Source organism: Strix aluco, chromosome 1 (assembly GCF_031877795.1).
Source record: "Strix aluco isolate bStrAlu1 chromosome 1, bStrAlu1.hap1, whole genome shotgun sequence".
Classification (NCBI taxonomy): Eukaryota; Metazoa; Chordata; class Aves; order Strigiformes; family Strigidae; genus Strix; species Strix aluco.
The window spans coordinates 43,048,669-43,070,119 of NC_133931.1; the positions used below are offsets into that span (position 1 = coordinate 43,048,669).

General features: G+C 36.1%; 1 protein-coding gene across 1 annotated transcript in view; it reads right to left on the reverse strand.

Annotated features, from left to right (window-relative positions):
* The window catches only part of RP1 (RP1 axonemal microtubule associated), a 179,519-nt gene that overhangs the window by 9,921 nt on the left and 148,147 nt on the right, over positions 1 to 21,451 (reverse strand). Inside the window, exons 47-53 of the mRNA XM_074819124.1 lie at positions 20,132 to 20,280; positions 9,366 to 9,573; positions 7,657 to 7,716; positions 7,174 to 7,352; positions 6,401 to 6,623; positions 1,715 to 1,869; positions 1,507 to 1,582 (exon numbers count right to left, since the gene is read on the reverse strand). Coding sequence (XP_074675225.1) covers positions 1,507 to 1,582; positions 1,715 to 1,869; positions 6,401 to 6,623; positions 7,174 to 7,352; positions 7,657 to 7,716; positions 9,366 to 9,573; positions 20,132 to 20,280 — 1,050 coding nt within the window. The remainder of the gene's footprint in view (positions 1 to 1,506; positions 1,583 to 1,714; positions 1,870 to 6,400; positions 6,624 to 7,173; positions 7,353 to 7,656; positions 7,717 to 9,365; positions 9,574 to 20,131; positions 20,281 to 21,451) is intronic.

Here is a 21,451-nt window from a genome sequence, read left to right on the forward strand (position 1 = left end):
TAGGAGGCTAAGTTAATAGGCTCAGGCTTCTGGGGAGGAATCCAGGACATCATGTTGCACTCACGACCTGCCCAGACAGCGCATGGAGAGAGTCAGGAGCTTCAGGAAGAGATTTCAAACCACCTGATGTTAAAACCTGCTCAGATACTGGAAGAAGCATAAATGCATTAGAGCAACACTCCGCCTGGGCCAACCAGCCCTGCAGGGTACATCTGACTTTATACACTAAAGAGGTTTTGTGTTTGGAGATTTTTGGTTCAAAGTCTTGGTCCAAACTAGTGTCAGTCCAAGCAAGTTTAGATACAATATGGACACCCTTACTCATCTAAAGTGCTTTATCACCTAAGTAACTCCTCTGGAAGAAATCTATTATACATCTGCCCAAACCTCTCTTCATAACACACACAGAGCCAATGTGCCCCAAATTCCCTCCTTTGTGAATCATGTTCTCAAATGGAACTGGAAGAATCTTGCCTGTCATGCTCTCTGTGATGCCCTTTGGCAACATGCAATTGCCATATTCAATGACTGTCAGTCAGACAGATGGCTGTAGTTAACTTTCACAACTGAAGCTATGGGAAAAAATGTAGTGAGCTATATGTCTTACTCCCCAACAGCAGCATGGCAGGGCTGTCCCTCTCCTTCCCTTCCCCTCTATAGTAACTGCAGCTCCCCACTGTGCCTCCTCTGAAGCCCCAGCAGCCGAGGCAGACCATGCTGTGGTGCAGGATGTGTTGACCAGTATGTACACACTTACTGCCCAAACATCTTTGATATCTATACACCTTTTTACAGATTTGGTTGAAATTGGGTGGTGAGTCTAGAAGGTAACTATGACAAAAAAATCAGCTAAAGGGCAAACATAGAACCCTTGTTTTCCTAGAAAACTGTCTGAAAATGGTCAACTGTAATACATAGTAAGTAACAATTTGCAATTGTATAGCAAATTTCATTAAAGGACTTTACAATTAATTCTTTGAATATTCCTTAGTAGCATGATAGCCATCCTACAGATAAGGCAAAGAGATGTTAAAGTTATGATGATTTTAATGAAATTCAGTGACAAAACTGCTGATTGCCTAATAGGGATAAAATCCCCCTCTGAATGTCACAGGGAGAAAACAGAACAGGTGGGGAAAACAGTGAAAATAACTGAATCACAGAAGGAAAATTAAACAATATCAGTTTCTTATGTGAGTTATAATTATTCTCCTGGATCACATATTAATAGATCGCATATTAATTGCAGAGTATAATTATTCATCTTAATTTTCTGTTTTTCTTTCTTGTATGGAAAGGAATACTTTACTTTCTTGACACAATAATGATATAGCCTTTAGATCCAAGGATTTTAATGTGTCAAAATGTAGATTTTTGCTTTATAAAATATTACCTTTTAGCGAAAATAGCAAAAGGAAATTAATCAGGATTTAACTCTAACTGATTTCAGGAGGCTAGCTGTGTGATCCACATCACTGACTTTAGAGAGCAGCAAAAGTACTTTACCTGTTTTACTGCTGATCAAAAGAACAACTTTTTCCAGTTCTCCCAATTCAACAGCATCCATGATAACTAGAAATGACTAGAATAAAATTATTCAGTATTACAATCTTAAACTATATTATTTAAGTGTATAGGAAGATTTGGAAAGAACATATAGAAAGTGCAAGAATGGATTAAAGGATAAATTTTAAAGTACTTTAAGACAGATTACCTCATTGTCCTCTCCCTGCTGGACATTCTGCAACGACCAGAGAAGGGATCTGTCCCCTGTGTCACCATGGGTACCATATATACATGCAGCCATTTGCACTAAATTTCTCTCACTCAAAATATTTCTAGAAAATACTGTTAGATGATATGTAACCACTGCAATATCAAACAGAAAGAGAACTTGTTAAGACCGCCACAACATTGTGCAGCTATTTGACAACATAGCAATGTGCAGTCAGATATAATTAAAAATTCAAACACTTAAAAATGACAGTAAGATTCAAAAATTTTCAATTTTTTCCTTAATTTTGTCCTGTAACTATGAACACTGGTGATGCTGACAACTTTATATAAATTAGAGAAAAGCATGCCTGTGCTTTATGCTGTTTGTAACAGTAGCACATTATGGAAAAATTACCAGAGTCAGTTGCCTTTTTCTTTTTAATGGCAAATGCCTGATAGATAATATCCAAATAAGTCTCAGACCCATCAATCACTTTTGGGACCTTTACAAAGACGAATTTTAGCTGGGTAGACAAGTCCTTCAGACTTCATCATCTAAGAGGTGGAGAGAGAAGCTCCTTGCGTGTGAGTCAGAGCACCTAAGTTGCTGCTTTGAACTTCACTATGACAGAGCATATCCACTGACTATAGAGGGAGCTCAGGAAGACAAGTCTATTTCAGCTGAAGTTGTCACCCATGAATTTGTGCTGTTTGTGATTTATGCAATGGTTATAGTTATTTAATGGAAGACGATATGACAATATCTGAACCCCTTTAAAAATAAATGCATACACAGAGCATCTGTTTATATTCATTTACATTTTACTCATAGAACCAAATGATGTGACAGTCCTGAATATTTACCTCTTCTAATCATCTACTTATCATCTCCTTTTTATTACTGTAGATGCTGTGGTAGAAGGGGATGAATCCTGACCTTGCAGAAGGCTTCTGTGGAATGTGGCTCAGAGCTTAGATCAGTGAGACACCTATCCCATAGACGACTGTGTGTATAAACAGACTATCTGTATCCTTTGGAAGTCAGGAAGGCAAAGTCCAAATAAAACAGATAACAAGCTGTTATTATCAGCTTCCAGATCTAATGATCATCTAAAATACCAAGTTCAGGACAAGAATCAGTTCTGTTCTATGGGCCTTGCCCGTCTCCCCAACATCAGCAACAGGAGAGAGAAGACAGACCCTTGTTGCATGCTTACTGCAGCTGAGTAGGTGCATGGAAAGAAACCCATAGTGCCAAAAAGGCATTTAGTTTTACCTATTAAGGTAAAACTTAGTAAAACCCTAAGTTTAAACAGCTAAGTTTAAGATGGAAATCAAAAATTAATGCTGCCTAAGAAAGAACAAATTATGGCATGGTAAGATATAAGAGAAAAAATTGAATACAAGGACTGTATGGAATATGGTGGGTGGTGTTACAATGAAGATGAAGCATTAGAAGACAAAACAATACACTTGATCAGAGATGCAATGCAGTGAGTGGGTCACTACACAGAACAAAGAAGCCTGTGCAGTGCTATTTTTGGCTATAACTCGGATTTTCTAAGTGTTCTCTTTTTATTTTACTTGACCTCTGTTTGGCCACAGTCTTCCAGATCTGAAACTTGAGAAGTGAGGCTGGACCAGCCCAAAACAAGGGTGAAAGGATTTCATTTGGAAGGCTTGTTTCTTGTATCACTGTGTCAGAGAGCAGCAAGAGTCGGCCTGCCCCACAGGGGTGGACAAGACAGGAGCTGAGCATGACCCCAGCACAGGCAGGGCCCTCACTGACCAGGTAACAGTCCTGCAGCATCTGCATGTGGCAGGCAGAGCTGTCAACAGTCCCAGATGCAGCAAGCAATGAAAAATATCTGGGATCCATCCTGGCGGTCAAGACAGAAGCAGCAGGAGAAAGGGCCAGAGACAGGACTGAAAATAAGGCTACAACATAGGTCCAAGGTCCATCCAGAAGACAGGGTCAGAGAGAGGACTAAAGACAGATGCACATCTGACGTATCATCTGATCTTAAATGGACATCCTAAGCCCATCATGGATAGAGGTTCCTGGCCAAGGCAAGTAAGATCTATTGTCTTATCATGTCCCTGACACACTGTAGTCAACTAGATTAAGTTGAATAAACTTTGGTTCAGGTTTTACAGTGGATAGAAGTCGCAGAGTACATTGTACAAAGAAAGGCAATTGAAGGAGACTAATGTAGGCAAGGGAAGAGGGCTAAAGTCTTTGTTCAGGTAGTGGGATTGGACCATCATAGGGCAAACGTGGGCAAGTAAGCTTTTATCTCTGTAGTGTACTGAATAGATTGGAGAGGGGAAAGATGAAAGAAATCTCTGAAAAGAAGTTACATACAATAAGGATAACATACATGAACGTTATAAATCCATTAATTTTATAACATTCTAATGATTTCATAATCTCAGTGTGAATTATAGCTCTGTGTTAACTGTGGAAATAATCAGCTATTTGAAAGTAGAATAATGCATTTTTATTTCATCTTTTAACTATTTAGTTGTTTTGCCTTAAAAGCTACAATAGTGCAAAATTCACCTTCTGTACAGCCCTGTATGTGAGAGAAAAAGAGCACCATTTCATCCCTGGGGATTCCTGAGGTGTAAGCAGCTCAAAGGAAGGTACAGTGAAGAGAAACTATATATGTATATACTCAGCTGGAGGCCTCTCCCCATTAATGCACCCAAAGGCACATGTGTGCACAGCCAGACCTCGAGGGTCTACACTGTATTTTATCAACTGTGTTTTGATGGTTTCAGTTAGCCATTAGCATATGCTTCATCACAGTCCCAAGTACAAAATAAAAAAAAGGAAAAGGTAACTAAGAGATGAACTACTAAGGCACTCTATGAATGACAGAGCTGTATCTGAAATTTAACAACACATGGCTTCTGGTTAAGGTGATTATGATCAGCTGCTTTCCATTCCAATTAACACAATACTTGTTTTGCTTTTAGCTGAGAAAAAGAAAACCAAGGAGAAAATAAATTAGATTTTGAAAGCTGACAGAAAAGCAGATCTGTTTTGCACAATAAATTGCAAGTAAGTTTGTGAGTAAAGGATCACTTTGAACTCCTTGTGCCACCTGCTGTGGAGCTGCTTAAAGCTCTTTTGGACATAAAATGGCAAAGATTTGGGGGAATATGTTTTTTCACTGTCCTAGTTTTTTTCTTCACTGTGGTTACAAATCCCTCCTTGAAGACTTCTAAAGCATGTGTGGAAAGAAATAAGTGCAACAGAGATGAGCTATTTTGTTTGTTTGTTCTTTTACCTAAAGACATAGGTAATATAATACCTATATCTTTTTCTGTGATTTTTTTACATCTTCATCTCAAAGCACTTTTCAAAGAAGGTAAATATTAAAAAAAAATAAAACCAACCAACAAACAAACCCCAAAGAATGGGGAACTTATTTTTTCAACCAAGAGGTTGGTTGAACTGACAGAGCCAGTGTCAGAATCAAGGTCGTGAGAGTTCCAGTCTCGCTGCCCATTTTTCACCTACACTGCATCTTTCTCTCACCATTTCTGTGTGCTTGTACATGTGTCTTGAATACTTCTGCATGTGACAGCAATCAGTCTTTTGCAAGGGGCACACTCATGTGCTTTATGTTAATTTGAAGGTCCTCTTTGTTTCAATCTTGTGTATAGGAGATGAAAGCCATTAAGCCCTGCTCTGTACCCACACTGTGCAAGTCTTCAAGCAAAAATAACAGCTCTAAGCAATATAAAATTTAAAGCCTAAATACAAAATTTAAATTTTCAGTTGCACTCAAAATATGCAAAAAACCCCTCAACCCCTGTTAATTCTACTGAGATTACTTTCATGCTTACATTTAGACACATGTAAACACCTCACTGAAACTGGGCCATAAATTTCAATCCAAAGCACATTGGGGTAGTTCATTTAACACCTACTTCAGCTCACTTTGGGTGAACTGCCTTGTTCTTTGCTCAGGTAACTCATTTGTGTTCTGCATAAAACTCAGATACAAATGATTTGAACATTAACTAATAGTATTTGGTCTGTTTATTAAATTGAGAATTGTTCTGTCATATGTTGGCATTCAGTAAGCATCACATTGGAATAATATGGAAGATATGGTGGATTTTAGGTGAAAGGGTTTCTTTTATTTTGCTTAACAAAGGGGACATATGTAAGGCAACTGTTGAGTTAATTTTAACAGACATAAATATTTTGAGTATATAAAGATAATAAAGCTGATGCTTATATGTAGTTTTGAGCTGTTGTTTACTGAGAATCTTTGGAATGTGCAAACAAAAAAAATCGCTTAATAGTAAATGAGCTATAAAAAAATCATGTTGTTAATATCAGTAATATGAGCAGCTGAGGACTAAAAAAGGAAAATAGAAATATTAGAATATTGCAAGAAAGGGATATTTCTTATAAAGCGTTCTTTGTAGCCTATAATAATAGTTCTGTGCAATCAAATGAATATTGCATTTCTTACTTTATGGTACAGAAATTAAGCTGAGTGGATAGTATTTTCCTTCATACATTTTAAATTCTTGTCCAGACTTTATGAATCATTAAATAAAGACAATAAAATTTACTGTTTTGATAAAGGTTTCAGTTGTAATATTAGGACATGTTAACCTCCCGGACCACTCTACTGCTTTAAAGTAGATTTATACCTACCAGAAAGTGCTTCCTTTAATGGCCACTCTACAGGGAATTCAATCCATCTGTCTCCATTAAGAGAAAGAGGAAGTGTTTTGTTTACGGTGAGACTAAAGGTATCCAGGGTTGATATGTTCTGCATTTTAAAGTAAGGAAGAGACAACTGGGATATGCTGTTTTCCAAACTCTGGAGACCAAGTCTCACTTTATAAAGCATTCCCAAATCAGATGGTAAATGTATCTAGGAATCAACAAAACAATGAGTTAGCATCCAAACAGAGATATGTAGATATATGCATATCTAATTTACAGGAAGAGAGGAAGTTTTCTCTAAAGGGGTCAGCACAGACCTAGCCTCATTTACATCAGTCTTGGCTCTAAAAGTCCCATTGAGTTCAAAGGCAGCAGAACCAGGCTGACTGTAAGCACTTATGGAAATATTAGCTTTATACTCTAGAGGCATTCATTGTAATTATTCTATCAAATTCAAATTACTTACTGCACTGATTTCTAAATATGAATACTTAATGTTAATGCCATTTAAATTGATATGCATTATTAACTATGACTATATGTTGACCAAAAAAAAAAAGAATATGCTTGATCATCAAGAACTTGAGAAAGCCAAAAATTAAAAATGAAATCTGGTGTGCAACTAAATATTTCAGTTCTGCTTTTCTTGAATATTTAAACAATAATATCTGCAATATTTACAGCTCTACATGATTATTTCTCTTTTAAAGGAAACTCAAAGAAAATTTAAATATAGACAAATCTATATATTATTTTACATCATATGTTATTTGGTTCTTAGCCTGATGTTCCACTTTGTTTTCCATGGAAACCAGATTTGACTTGCCGTTGCTTCCATAAAAAACCATAACCAACTTGGATATATTTTCTGACAACTTTTCAAAGTCTGTTTTTGTTTCTTCTTGATGTTTTGTGAAATAAATCCTCCATCTGCCTTCTGAGCAAATAAAATAAGGAAAATAAAAAGAAGAAAAAAAGATGTTTCTGTTTTCATATGTTAACCAAGGTACCTGAGATAAAATTCCTAAGACATGTCTTAGTCTACATGGGGAGCATTGATATATAAGCTTTTCATCTGGGTGCTCATCAGCTCCCTAAGTATATTGCCATTTCTTACTATTACAAAGGGGAAAATATTGTCAGTACTAGTAAGTGTAATGACGTATTGTGATGAAAATATTCTCACATTATTATTTCAGAACTGATGAATAAATCAGTCGATGTAATGGCAGAAGTTATACCTGAATTCATTTGCTCTTTTCCTAAAGGCCAGGCAGAAGTGCTCCTCCTCTCCTGAATTTCTAATTAAAAAAAGATTGAAGACCAAATTAATACTTTTGTAGGAACAGTGTCTAAATTATAATAAATGCCTGTATTCATCTCTAGCGAGGCAATTGACTAATATATCATTTAGATGAAAGATTTAAATAGGAAGTGTACAATGTGATTTTCTACTTAAGCATCATCTCCTACATATCATCCTATTTAATGAACTGACTCTAGAGCTAGCTCTTTACTATGAAATAGTTGTAACATGAAGATTCAAGTATTTTTCATTTTAAAGCATTTCTGTTTCATTTATACAATTTATGCTGTGGATGAATCAGAACTAATTGGATGTTTTTAATGCCCATTTTAGGGGCTGATGTTCCTCCCACTGATATTAGCTCCCATTGATTTCAGTGGGATTTGGTATAGACCAAAATACTTATAAACATTAAATAGAGGCCTGAACCAAAGATGGAAAGCCTTCTTTTGAGATACAACCAAGTTTGGATTTGCCAATTATTGTATAAAAAACCTCATAGGAACACTTGCTCCTTCTACCAAATCAATGCATCGTGGTAGAAACAGAAACTTTAAAAAAAAAAAAATTGAATAAAAACATGTTTTATAACCTTAAATACACTAAATATTCCTATATTTTATTCAGAAAGGTCCCAACATATGATCTAAAACAAAGCCGAAATTATTTGCTTTTGCAAAATAACAGCTTTGTCCTTTTCAGCTTTCAAATGATCAAAAGTTAGAGATGATAAAGCAGAGGAAATGGATTGCACTGGAATTCTACACAGTCTCAACAGGTTATTGCTAGACAAGCACCATCATGCCAATGCCACTATGGTGAGCAAAGATGCCCTGGGATTTATGAGGAGAAGAACTAGAATATTTTCTGTAATCTAAGGACTCATCTATACCGTCTATTTACTTCTCTTAGGGGCAGGATCATAATACATCAGTCTTAAAGGTACATGCTGGGCTTTGGTCGCCTACTGATCTGGTTGGGGTTGTGCTATGGTTCCTTCCTGACTTGCACACCAGATTGTGTTTGTTTTGAAACCACGGCACAGTGAGGGAGGGCACACATTCCCATCTTGTCTTGGCAAAGAGTGCAGTCACAGGCAATGGGGTCAAAACTGTTCCTCTGTGGACTGATTGCCCACATTATGTCAGTCAAAAGTATGTCCAGTTTCAGGCAAAACCTATCCAAACAGTGTGGCATAAATAATGTAAAACAGTCTTCTTGAACACAATGCAAGCATTTTCTCCACGGATTAAACACAGTCTGCCCTGCTATTTACCTCATTTTCACTATGCCTAACAAGTAGCTGGCAGAGGTATTTGAAGCTTAAAAAATAGTTTGTAAGTAAGTGGCAAAGTAGAAGTAAGACTTGGAGAGGCAGCAATTTTTAACGAGAATAGGCCAAATTTGTTGCCATTTATGCCACTGTAAATCTGGAGTAACAAAGCAGAAATTATCCCCTGGCAAACAGTGGTTATTAAATGGTACTAAAAACCAACAGCGTTCAGACACACTAATTCCCTATATAATGACAATGTTCTACTGGAATGTTTTAAACCATAACTTGTTTATGGAAGCAAATCACATAGCGTCAATGCAGTTTGGAACGAATTTCTTAGCAAATGAGAGTTTGAAGATAATATTGACCTGTGGCATTCAGAGTTACTGAGGCAGATCTTTTTCCATCGCGTCTGTCTTTTAGCCATGTTTGAGCCATGAACAATGTTCCTGTTCCTGAAGCTGCTGACTCTTTCACAACAATCTTCTCCAGAAGCCAGTCAGAGCCTTTCCCTTTTTCAACCACCATCCATTGCAGAGTCCCAACATCTACTGCTTCCACTTGAAAAACATCCACCTGAAAAATTCAGAATCAAAAAGACGTGGAAACAGAACCATTGAACTAAATTAATGGTGTATTTTGAAATATGAAAGTGCAAGGAAAATTAGGATTATTTTTCTCATTAATTCAATAAATACCAACAGAACAGAGATGACAAGTTTAAACTCCTGCATTAAGCAGTATTCCCTTTGTGGTTCTGCAATTTACTGTTAAACCACCTGTTTCCCCACACTGATCGATCAGTTGCTTATGCTCACTTCCTGAGAGATTTTCCTTTCCAAATTTCACCTTTAATGATTTACAGGGATTCTATTACTCTCAACAAAATAGGCCCCCAGGGCTCCCGTTTGAGGGATTAAATGCAGGGAATGACAAGGGCAGATTATTCTCTTAGGAAAGAATGACAAACTTGGTCCCAGATTTGAATTAACTTGTAGGGTTAGTTTCAATAAAAGTAATTGAATTTTTAAAAAAATATTAAAGTTATGTTTAAATAACTTCTACTATTCTCTATCAGTTAAAAAGTCCACAATATTTTTAGAATATTTAGAACACTGAAGTAAGCTCCCTAAAGAAAATGGTGAGATGTCAAACATTAAACATTTTCACAATATGTGATTTTGGCTTTTTGTGGGTCTAACACCTACTTCCTCAGTTGGAAAAGAGATTAATTTCTTGGCATAGAGACCTTCCACCTGCTTTCTTTATAGATTTATGAATTATCATCTCATTTCTATTAGGGTTGATAACTGGTAAAATCTAGTGTAATTTGTGATGGAATTTCCAGCATGACTTAAAGATATAAAGATGTTTTTGAGGGGACTGGATTGTGATAATGATCAAAAACACTTGAGTCCTGAGAAGTCTTCTCAACCCAATTCACACTGAAGTTGCTCAGCCAGAACAAGGGGGCAGCAATCCTTATTCAAAGGATTATGCAGAAATGAAACAGAGAAAAGCAGTTCTTTTGCTCTGCCAGTCTTCCCTGTCTTTCAGGGAAAAATATGTTTTCCAGATGAAGAACTGATGAAAGATTTGTGTCACCAAGAGCAGCTTGACCAGCTTGCAACTTAATAAGACCCACCATAAGTTAAAATATTGACCTTGAAATTGCAAATAATATATGGCCATCCATTTGAAAGAAGAATCCCCAGAAACAGAAAATTTTGAAATTTTTTCTTCTAATTTTTCATTAATGTGAAATGTGAATGTGAATGTGTGTGTTTGTGAATTAAACCTTTAACAGTTTCTTTAAAATAATCACCAACTCGTCACTGATTTACTTCATGGCTTCTTCTAGACTGAAAGGTAGTGTTACTCAAAAACTACTATGGTGAATGAACTAACCATCACATCTGCACTGTCACCCCTAAGTTACTGTGTGAAGTGGGAAAATGAGAACAGCACGCTGACAATGATTTTAAGGAAAAAGTGTTAGAGAGGCACTTGACTAGCTATACCTCCTTATGATAAGTCAAGGTTATCAGCTGTTCAGTGAATTTAGACTGGCAAAAGCATAAGATGAAAATTAAGGTTCTTGGGATAATGTCCTGCAGCAGCAGAGCAAATACATTGGAAGGGCTGAAATTCTAGATGGAGTGCAGCACTGCAGGGAAAGAGGATTTTCACATTTCCCATAGTTAAGTCAAAGCAATGCTTAGTGTCAACACCACAATTATATTTTGTTACTTGTTGAACTACTTTGATGATTGAATACTATTAATCTGAACTCTTAATTTACCTTAATTGTGGTATGAGTTTGATCACTGCTTTATTATATCTTTAATTGGATTGGTAAAGTTATAGCATCATTTTTGAATAAAATAGAATGGCTTGTTATACTTATGAAATAAAATGTATTAAAATATACAGGGCTAGAAAATGGGTGAAAACCACAGATAAACTCAAGTAAGAAATATACAGAAACCTGTCTCTGTAAACAGAGATAAAAAATATTTTAAGTTCCCAAAATGTGAAAATTTATCTTAAAAATTACTGTTTCTCCTTGCAAATGGTTATTCTTATATTAATTCATGATTTATTTTATTAGAAACATATGAGGAAGCTTTTTCCAGATTACAATACTTGTTAGAATAGATTTCTTTTTAAGAGAAAAGTTTTCCAGAGGCTGACTAATTTAGTGACACTATCATTAGGGTCTCCAAAAAATCTGTTGTCAGTGATCCACTTTTGGAAAGGAGAGAGAGTTAGGAATAAAGGAAAAATACAATATTCTGCAGACTTCTAGACTTGTGCTGTCTCCAGAAGGATAGTTGGGTTCGACCTGCACTAAGCTTGACAGTTAATAAACTCTAAGCTAGAAAAACTTCACACAACATCAGTAAAAGTATTTGTACACCTTTCTCGAAAGCACTTAATAACTCAGGTGCAGCATGTACTATGGGTTATTCATAACTTGGATAATCCAGCCACAGGTAGCAGCAAGTTTGTATATATAGATAATGCATGAAAGGTTTTCCAAATCCTTTTTCCTCTGAAAACAAAGGTATATTTTGGTTGAATAAACATTTGTGAAAACTTTGATGTTTGACTTGCTTTAGACTTACTACTTCATCATTTGTCAATGTGCAGTTTTAATGAGCCCATTTTAGATCGTGTAAAATCTCAGAAATCCATGGTCAAATTTGCAGATGATTCAGTCATCTAATAAACTGTAAGCTGAAAAACTATTAACTAGACTACGAATTGTGACAACTGGAGTAAACTCACGTCACAGACAAGATTACATTTTCTCTTTATGTGTACATTTTACAATCTACATAGTGTAATGAGCTTTATTGTAGTCAAGAGACCAAAGAGGAACAGAGAAAGAGAAGCAACTATAATTGTTAGAGCTAGATGAACAATTTGCTAGAGATAATTTATTTGCCAAATTTAATCCACTTTTCTCCTCGTAAACTGTCTGCAAACAGATTATGACATATATTTCATTATAATTTTAAGAAATTGAATAATTATTAATAATTTAGCTAATATTTTTGAGGATTCATTTCAGACCATGGATTAGTCATAAAATATAGGAAATATTCGAGTTGTTGACAGGTCTTGTATGACACATGATACTTTATCTCTTATCTGATTTACAAACAGGGACCTTTTAAGTTACTGGAGGCTTAATTCATCTGCAAAAAGAGAAAGAGAAGGAGAAAACGTACAGAATATAAAACTTTTCTTTTTTATTTTCCCTTAGGGAAAAATGTTAATTGTTTTTTAGTTACTACTAGCAAACTAGGTTTGAATAGAGAAAAGTCACCTTAAATATTGATAATAATATATATTGTCTAATTCAGCAGAGCTTATATTGAATTTTCTCAGAATAGTATTAAAACAGTTTGTGTGTACGTACAGCCCACTAAATTTTCTTAACTAACACTGTCTGGAGAAATAAAGATATTCTCCAAGACTGAGCAGCTGAGACTGACAATGTGACAGCCATACATCCTCTGTGACCCAGAAAAGCTGCCCTAGCAAAACCAGAATTGACACTTTTCATATTTCTTGGATAAGAAAATATGCACTGAAAAATTCCTTAAAAACAACCATTCCAGCAACTCTTTCAGACTATTCAAAGTTTAGTTTTTGTTAATTCCTTTTCAGATTTTCTTCAAATATTTCTTTTTATCCTGGGACCCATGTTTTGAGCTTTTCCTTTGAATGTATGACCCAGTTTGACTTTATTCAGCACTCTTCAGTGACAGTGCTGGCAACATATCACTGTCTGTAGCTGTTGCAATAGCTCTTGTAACAGAAGAAGCATTTGAGCAGTCACTGTGCAATATTTACCTTTATAAATGCCAATCATTTTATAGGTTCAGTACTGAGACTTGATGGTTGGTTAATGACGATATTCCCAGCAGAACTGAAAATGGCAAGTCAAGACACACCATATGCTTAATTTCATCAACCTGTATGCACAAGTGATTTCCCATACCGCTAATGTTACTATCATTTTAATAGGCTTTTATTGGAAAAGGAGTTAGAGAGTCTAGATAAAGGACCTTTTCTATTAAGCTTAGCAAACCTATTGATTTGCTGCCTGATTATTTTGATCTCACTTGTTAATCTGGAGAAACCATTGAAAACAAAAGAGCTTTAGCACTGGAAGGCAAAATAAAGTCCCCTGTAACACTAAGCCCAAATCAGAAAGAGTGTCTGAACATTCCTGTAGGAGACAACAAATGAGAAAAATAACTTTTGCTGAGACATCACCCTTCAGACTGTGGTCCCATGGGCTCTTCCAGTTGTGCTGAACTAAACTCCTCCACCCTGTCCCAAATGTTTGTCACATCACTACCTTCTCTTAGATTATCACCTTTTTAGCTGTGCCAGCATAACCATGCAATCAGCTTCTCTCCAGCCAAATTTTATCAAGACAGATCAAGTGAAAGAGTCCAAATTATTAACAATATTAACTGCTTAAACTAAATAAACCTTTGCACAGAGTAAATGTATGTCACTGCAACAGCAGACTTAAGGGGTGGAAACATTGGGTGGCAAGCATCAGTGATGACAAGCACTGGTAGCAGTACTGTCTTGGCCTAGCTCAGTGGAAGGATGAACAGTGCATCTGACTGTGACCTCAGCATTTTGTAATCTGTGTTCTGTACAAATTCTTCTTTAAAAATAGGGTTTGCAATGCATCTGAAAAAGCCAGCCCTGAATTTCCTCCTAAATTCACATATTTTTGCAAGCATGTTTTTGTTTCACGTTAAAGTCTCATCCAGAAATTAATTGAAAAACTTTATCTTTACATGAAAAAAATTAAATTAATGTAAATTACAGTGAATGCATAATTAGAGGTTTCTGATAACCTACAATTATCATGGTTCATCCATCTTCAACAAGATTAGTGAAGAATAAATGAAAGAATAAGGGCAGTAAAAAAAGAAAATATTTGCCCCAAACTGACCTTATGTTAATTTGCTTAGTGTGACTGGAACAGAATCTTTTTGAGACAGGATTTGTATGCATAGAACCGCAACAGGAGTAAGAGACAATAGTGACACATTATAATAATCAGCAGCTATGACCACTAACATGCAAAAGACATTTCAATCAGACTTCAAGTAAAATGCGTTTAATATAATACAGGACTGCTACAAAGACCAATATCATCAGCCGCATCCAAATCTGTAAACACACTTTACACAATAGAAATTAAAACAAAACAAAACAAAAAATCCCCAAAGGCAGACATCAGTTTGGACAAATTCAAACCCATCTGATGCAGACTGATTGTTGGACTGAATAACTGTCCAAGCCTGAGATCTGGTTTAACAGGCAAAGAAAATAGGATGGATATAATTTTCTTTGATTTTAGTAATGCATATGATTGTATAATATTTTGATTAAGACACCATAATCCAATATTTAAATGTTTCTTAGGTGGGCTCAACCTGGCTGATAATGGGACAATAAAATGCCTAACTGCTTAGTCTCCAAGTGCAGCTGTAAACAGAGAATATTTTCAAGCGCATTTCACTGTAGTGAGGCCAGTTAACAAGCTTATGCTCTTTAATATTTTCATGAGTTAACTGGAAAAAAACAGATTTTAGAGATGATGCAAAAACAATTGCTAGTTATGACACTTGAAGAAGTAGAGTGCTAAACTGAAGAGTGCTCTGAAAAGATTTGTGAGTTAATAAATCACTGGAAAGCCTGCCTTCCCGTGAATCAAGCCGCCTAATCTATTTAATTTGTCAAAGGCATACTGATTTGCTTATTGTCATAGACATTGTCAAAGGCAGCAGAAATTTGGTGTGAGAGTGCTATCCAGGCTAACAGTCAAACACGTGTCAAAACAGTCAAAAATTCCTAGAAGTTAAAGCTTGACAAATTTAGACAGAAAATAGTGTGAATCTTTAAAAACAAAACAAAACAAAACCAGAAAAAGGGTATTTAAGCTTTGAAACAACTTTACAACTAGATGAGCACTTCATCACTGGAAGCCATTCATTCTGAGTTAGATATATTTTCTAAACTATTTAACTTGAAGTTAATTCAGTTCTTGCTGCATTGAGGAAAATGGTTGAATATTTTATTTGCTGAAAAATGCAGGCTTGGATTGATCCATAACTATTTTAAGATTTTTGATAAATCAAGCTAATAAAGTCAGCTGCATTTTATTTTAAAATTATCTTCTTTATTAAAAGACTGAAATAAATGTGGCATTGAATTCACGCACCAAACTTTGCCTATCTAAAATAAGTCTATAGTCAATTTCCATGTAAAATCTTGAGAAAGAAGCAGACACTCTCTGAGGATAATTAATTTCATTTTAAGATAAGTGTCCAAATAAAGAGAGAAGGTAACCACCTCCTGGAAGCATCTACTTCATCCCCTTTCTGCAGAAGAAGCTCAAACCATCATGCTAGAAAAAATGTGTACATTACAGGCAACTAAAGCTAAGTGAGATGCATTGCAGCTTTAGAAATGTAATGTAGGTAATTTATTTCTGAGCTCTATACAGACAGAAAGCTGCCCCCCCCCCCCCCCCTTAATTGTAGTGTTAAAAAAATTTGTCCAATTTTTAATTTTTGACAACAAAGTTTTATATTTTTTATAGCCCTGCAAGAATATGTCAGGAAACCAAAATTAACTATTTATACAGCTTTAATCCATTGGCCAGTGGTATGTAGGCAAGCTAGGTGATTGCAATGGTATGCTCTAGCTCTGCCTCCTATAAATCTGTTACTAAATGACTGTAACTACTGACTGGGAAATACCATTCTGGAGGTATCACTGAGAACTGCACATGGCTCAGATATTTGCCACTGTCTCCTAGGGTTATATAAAGTTTTAGTTACATTCTTTCTTTCTGCGCTTCTCCTCACAGTTTCTGACAACCTCCACCAGTCTTTCCTTCACTATAATGGCATTCCATATTTTCCTAGTTTCCATATCATTAATCCTTCTGCTTGATGACCAGACCATTTTACTGTTCACTACTTTGTTACAATAAATTTGGCAACCCAGCCTACCACTATAATTAATACATTTGGATCAATGGCATTTTACAATTATTTAATCATTATGTCAGATATGCTTTCCATAAGAGAAGGTTTATCTGCAGTTACAAAATAGTAGCATTCTAGATGTGATGGGATGTGGATGCTACAGGCAAATATTGACTTCCTACTAGTGGCCACAGTACACTGTCCCACATTCTGGCCCTTCTCAGTGTTTTCTGGCACACATGGATGTTTTCCTGAAATAATTTTTTAAAAATTGCCAATGCTTATTCTGTAAGTGAGTACTGAAACTGAACACCAACAGTCACCTCTCACTGAAAATTTTTGTATGTGCTGCAGTTACCATGGTACCAACCTGAGCAGTTGATGTCTAAATATAGGGCAGGATAAAGGATATATCTTTTCAACAACTAATAGAATGAAGTAAAAATTCACAGAGATTTTACTGCTTCAGTAACATAGAGCATTTAAAATACTGGCCACTTTCATCATACCAAGATTAAAATACTTAAAAATCAGTCATAAGATATTCAGTGTGGTTTACTAGCTTTCATGGAACTGATCTGAAAAAAAAGCCACATTCTCAAAGAGGGTAACTCACAGCCATATGACAGAGCATACAGCAAGTCTATCAAAGACCATATAAAGAAGCACAAAGAATTTAATTTGCTGGAAAATGTTGGGTGCCAGAAGCAATATGGAGACACCGTAACAATTTCACAAAACTGGGCCCTGGTTTCTACAGAATGTCTGCACTGAGTATATTTCGTTCAAGAAAGTGTTTGTAGTGGGTAACATTTATCAGACTTAAACCGAATCATGAAGTATAAATAAATATTATTAGGATTTCATGAAAGCTGAACTGCATGAAGAAGTGCACTTGAGATTGCTTTGTCTATCCTTACAGTTTTTAGGAGAATATCAAACAAGACATCAATGTCACAGCAATTTGAAAGACTACGGTTCTTGCAGCACTAGTCCTCACACTCATTTGTCTGAGTAGATCACCAGAAGCTCAGCTCTCTCAGTGATAGTGCTGCTCTCTCAGACATGGGATGAGCTACAGGGGGTTACTGGTGAATTAATAATATCATGCACATTACTTTATCTACCAGTTCTCTGATGGTTTCACAGGTATAAGGACTTTGGAAAGACATAGAGCAACTTTTCAGATATAAGAATTTAATTCAGTCTTTTGCTATCATGTAACTCAGCTCACATAAATAAAAGACCTGTTAAATGAGAAAAGCATATCTCCAATCCACTGAAAAGTCCACTGAATATTTAAACTTTTCTATGTATATCTGCATTGCTAAACTGTTGTTTGTATCAGCCCTGACATTCTCTGGGACTAACACCATATTTTGATGTGATTTCTAACAGAAACACTGTTCCAGTTCACTAGCTGTTACTGTATAGTCAGGGGAAAAATTATTGCAAGGAAAAGCACATTTTAAAATGTCAGAACAACTGTTAAGATTCAGAATGCAAATTCTGTCTGCTATACTCCAAAATCCCCTCAACCACCAAGTCCAGACTCTCTGACTGCAGGGGTGCTCTGCACAATATGTGATTGGGCTGATATAGAAAGAGACATTCTACACTTGAGAGTCTTTTTGGAGATCACTTATAAAGGGAAGAAAACATTGGGAAATTTCCAAAACATGTCATGAACAAAATGTTGCTACAAAGGAGGAGTCTTGCTTGCAAAATCAATATATACTCTGTCAATTAACCAAATACCTTTACTTTATTTTCACTGAACAAGGAGCGAATCAAGACTTCTCTGTGTTTCTCTATTACTCATCTACAAGTAATTTCTTTTTAGGGCCCTAAAAAATTCCTATGCTGATATCTACTTTTAGCAATATAAGAATACTGTGTTACATTCACACACTGCTCCTATAAAATGTCAAATAAGTAATGAAGAGATGGGTACATGCCAGCTCTTCCTCTTACTCTAAAACAGAATAATTCTGTGCCACATTGAAGTAGACGCAAATACCATAAAAACACCCTTCAGGTTATGAATCTTTGAAGTTCATTTCTGTTCTCTTAGGCAACATTTCTGGATGTGCATCCCTGGTCCCTCTTCATTAAATACTATTCGTCTAGAAATAAGATTGCTCACTTGTGGAAATACGATCTAAGGAGAAACCCAGTAGAATTTACAGTAAACTAACTTTACTCCATGAGGACAAAAGGACTGCAGATCTAAAACCCAATTAAATCAATTTATCAGTAAACCATAATCTGAATTTCAACATTAGGGAAGACAAATGTTGCTTCATCAAAACTGAGTGCCGTCATTCACAAGTATTTAGTCCCTTAAAAAGAAAGATTTGAGCTCTCATACTTTCCTTATGAATAAGCATTTCAAGTAGGTAAAATCCAGTAAGATAATAACCCCCTTCAACTCCCACTGAATTAATGAGGCTGGGGGTAGTTAGGAGCTGAGCTTCTCCTAGTCGCACATATCATGCCTCTGTTTTGGTTATCAATCTAAGCTGATTTGCAAGCTTGCTTCCTTAGAGACACTCTCATTTGTTTGGCAGCCAACACCAGCAGAAGGGAATAGTTTACTGCATGGTATTTCCAAAAGGGGGACAGGTTAGAATACCATAATGACAGTACTCATGGAGATTTCAGAAAAGTAGAAGAGTGCACACACTATAAGAAAGACAGGTAACACTGTCAAATGTAAAATACGCATTTCTAGTTGTGAGACACAGGTGTTTATTTTTCTAAACTTTAACTATTCTAAATTTTCTGTAACAGATGTTTGTTTCAGATCTTTATTAAATTGTTTTAATCCTGAAATTCATTTTCAAATAAAGATCAACAGAAAATACAAACACTTTGTTTATTCCATGTTTAAAATTCGTAGTGAACTTTTTTAGCTGAAAATTTCACTTCCTCTATCCAGAGCTTCCAACAGGGACTAGGTTTTATGTCAAAGATGCATTTTGCTGTAAATCTGCCCACGTTTCTGTAGCACTTTCAGTAACTAAATTCCCTCTAATTTCTGTTTATACTGACAATGCTACAGGCAAATACATCTCTGGCAGCTAGGCTGGTCTTTGACTGGTTTATGTCTATGAGCTGCAAAACTCACTCCAGCACAGAGAGTGCTCTTGGTAGACCTAAGAAAATTATGGAGGGTAGTGGCTCACTGTCTGGAGAGAGACCAAGAGCCAGACTGGCAGTGGAAAAGAAGCCTTAGCCTCAAGAATGGCATGGGGAAAAAAAAAGAGGTATTAAAGGAAATTGTCTCTCTTTGTAGCTCTATTGTGAAGCAAATATGCAGGAAAACCACTGACATGTCACTGAAGACCTTCAATGTTTGCAAAATTGAACCTAAAAGCACTCTATATAGTCACTTTAATATTTGTCAGCATTGCTAGCATCAGCTATATAAGCATCAGTATTTCCCACATAAGATAGAGGTAGATATTGATACACATGCACTTAAAATTACAGAGCATTGCAAATTGGACTTCATAGACGCTATCCTACTCCCATTAAGTCCATGAGAATTGGACTGGGTTCTAAAAGTGCAAAATACTATGCACAAATTATACCTTTCCTTTAGTGAAATTATCATGTCCTTTTCTGATTAACTTTCTTCTGCCGGTATCTCCCAAAAGGCCTTGGAGCATGACATACACATCTGCGTCTGTTCCTGACCCAGGGGATGCTCCCGTAGTGATACAGAGAACATAGCTTTTGACTGTAGGGAAAAAGAGATCAAAAGTTTACCATAGCTTAATCAGTTAAAAAATATGTTACCTAATAAATTACTTCTGTCATATTTTCATTTTTGGTCCTGCACAGAGTGATCAAAAGGCCAAACTATATTATAATGCTTAGAAAAGCACAGAAGCTTTGTAATTAAAATTTAAGAACAACTATTATAAGGAATAGTAAGCTAAATAGTTTGTGCATGAGCCTGAAACACAGGCAGAAGAGAAAATGAAAGAAAAATAATCACATCACAGGTTGTTATGAAAACATGAAAATAATACTCTACCACACACTTCCATGCATTTGAACATGTAACACTCCTATGAAACAGTTCCCAGGCTATGGATGATACTAAATTACTCAAAAAACACATCTCTGCTCTGAGCCTCAAGGAGTTCAAATGAAGCTGAACTCTCAGAAAGATGGCAACTGTTGTATTTCCTCTGGATCATGGTCCAGTCAGTGGCTGCCTGCTCTGCACAGTACCAGTTGCAGTTATTGGCCTCAGCAGAGGGTTTCCAGAAACACTGTGTTCTCTGACATGTCATCTTACTTACAACTCTTCAGCTGAGCATTTCTTGGATGACTGTTTACGTTAAGTACCTATTGGTACTCCCAGAGAAATGCATAATACACTGGTGATTTGACCCCCAAAATAAGAAAGAAGCCACATCCCCAAAGCATTCAGTTGAAAAAGAGAAAAAAATATGGGGAGAAGGCAAAGAAAACAATATCTGTTTTCATGTTAAATGCTCCTCGGAAAGAGGAGCAGCATTTGTAAAGATTTAAATATCTGTGGTCTTCCAGGGGAAAAAAAAAAAAATGTATTTAAAAGACATAGAGCCTTCCCAGGGAATACCACATCAGTAGTCTTCTCAAATCCATATTCAACGAGCTTCTGCCCAAGTGCTTTTTTTGAGACTAGCTTTGAAAGCACAGCAGAAAAGGCAAGGAATACACGGATTACTGGGGCTATTGATCTAAACCCTTAACTCCTGAGAAACACTTGGAGGATACTGGGATATTCTCATGGTAGAATATCCATTTAGGACAACAGTTCTTCTACTTTCACTAGCTTTGGTTATAAAACCTCCTAGGAAACACAGAGCAAACTAATAAAATCCAGTCTTGAGGTGATCAAGGCACAACTCGCATGA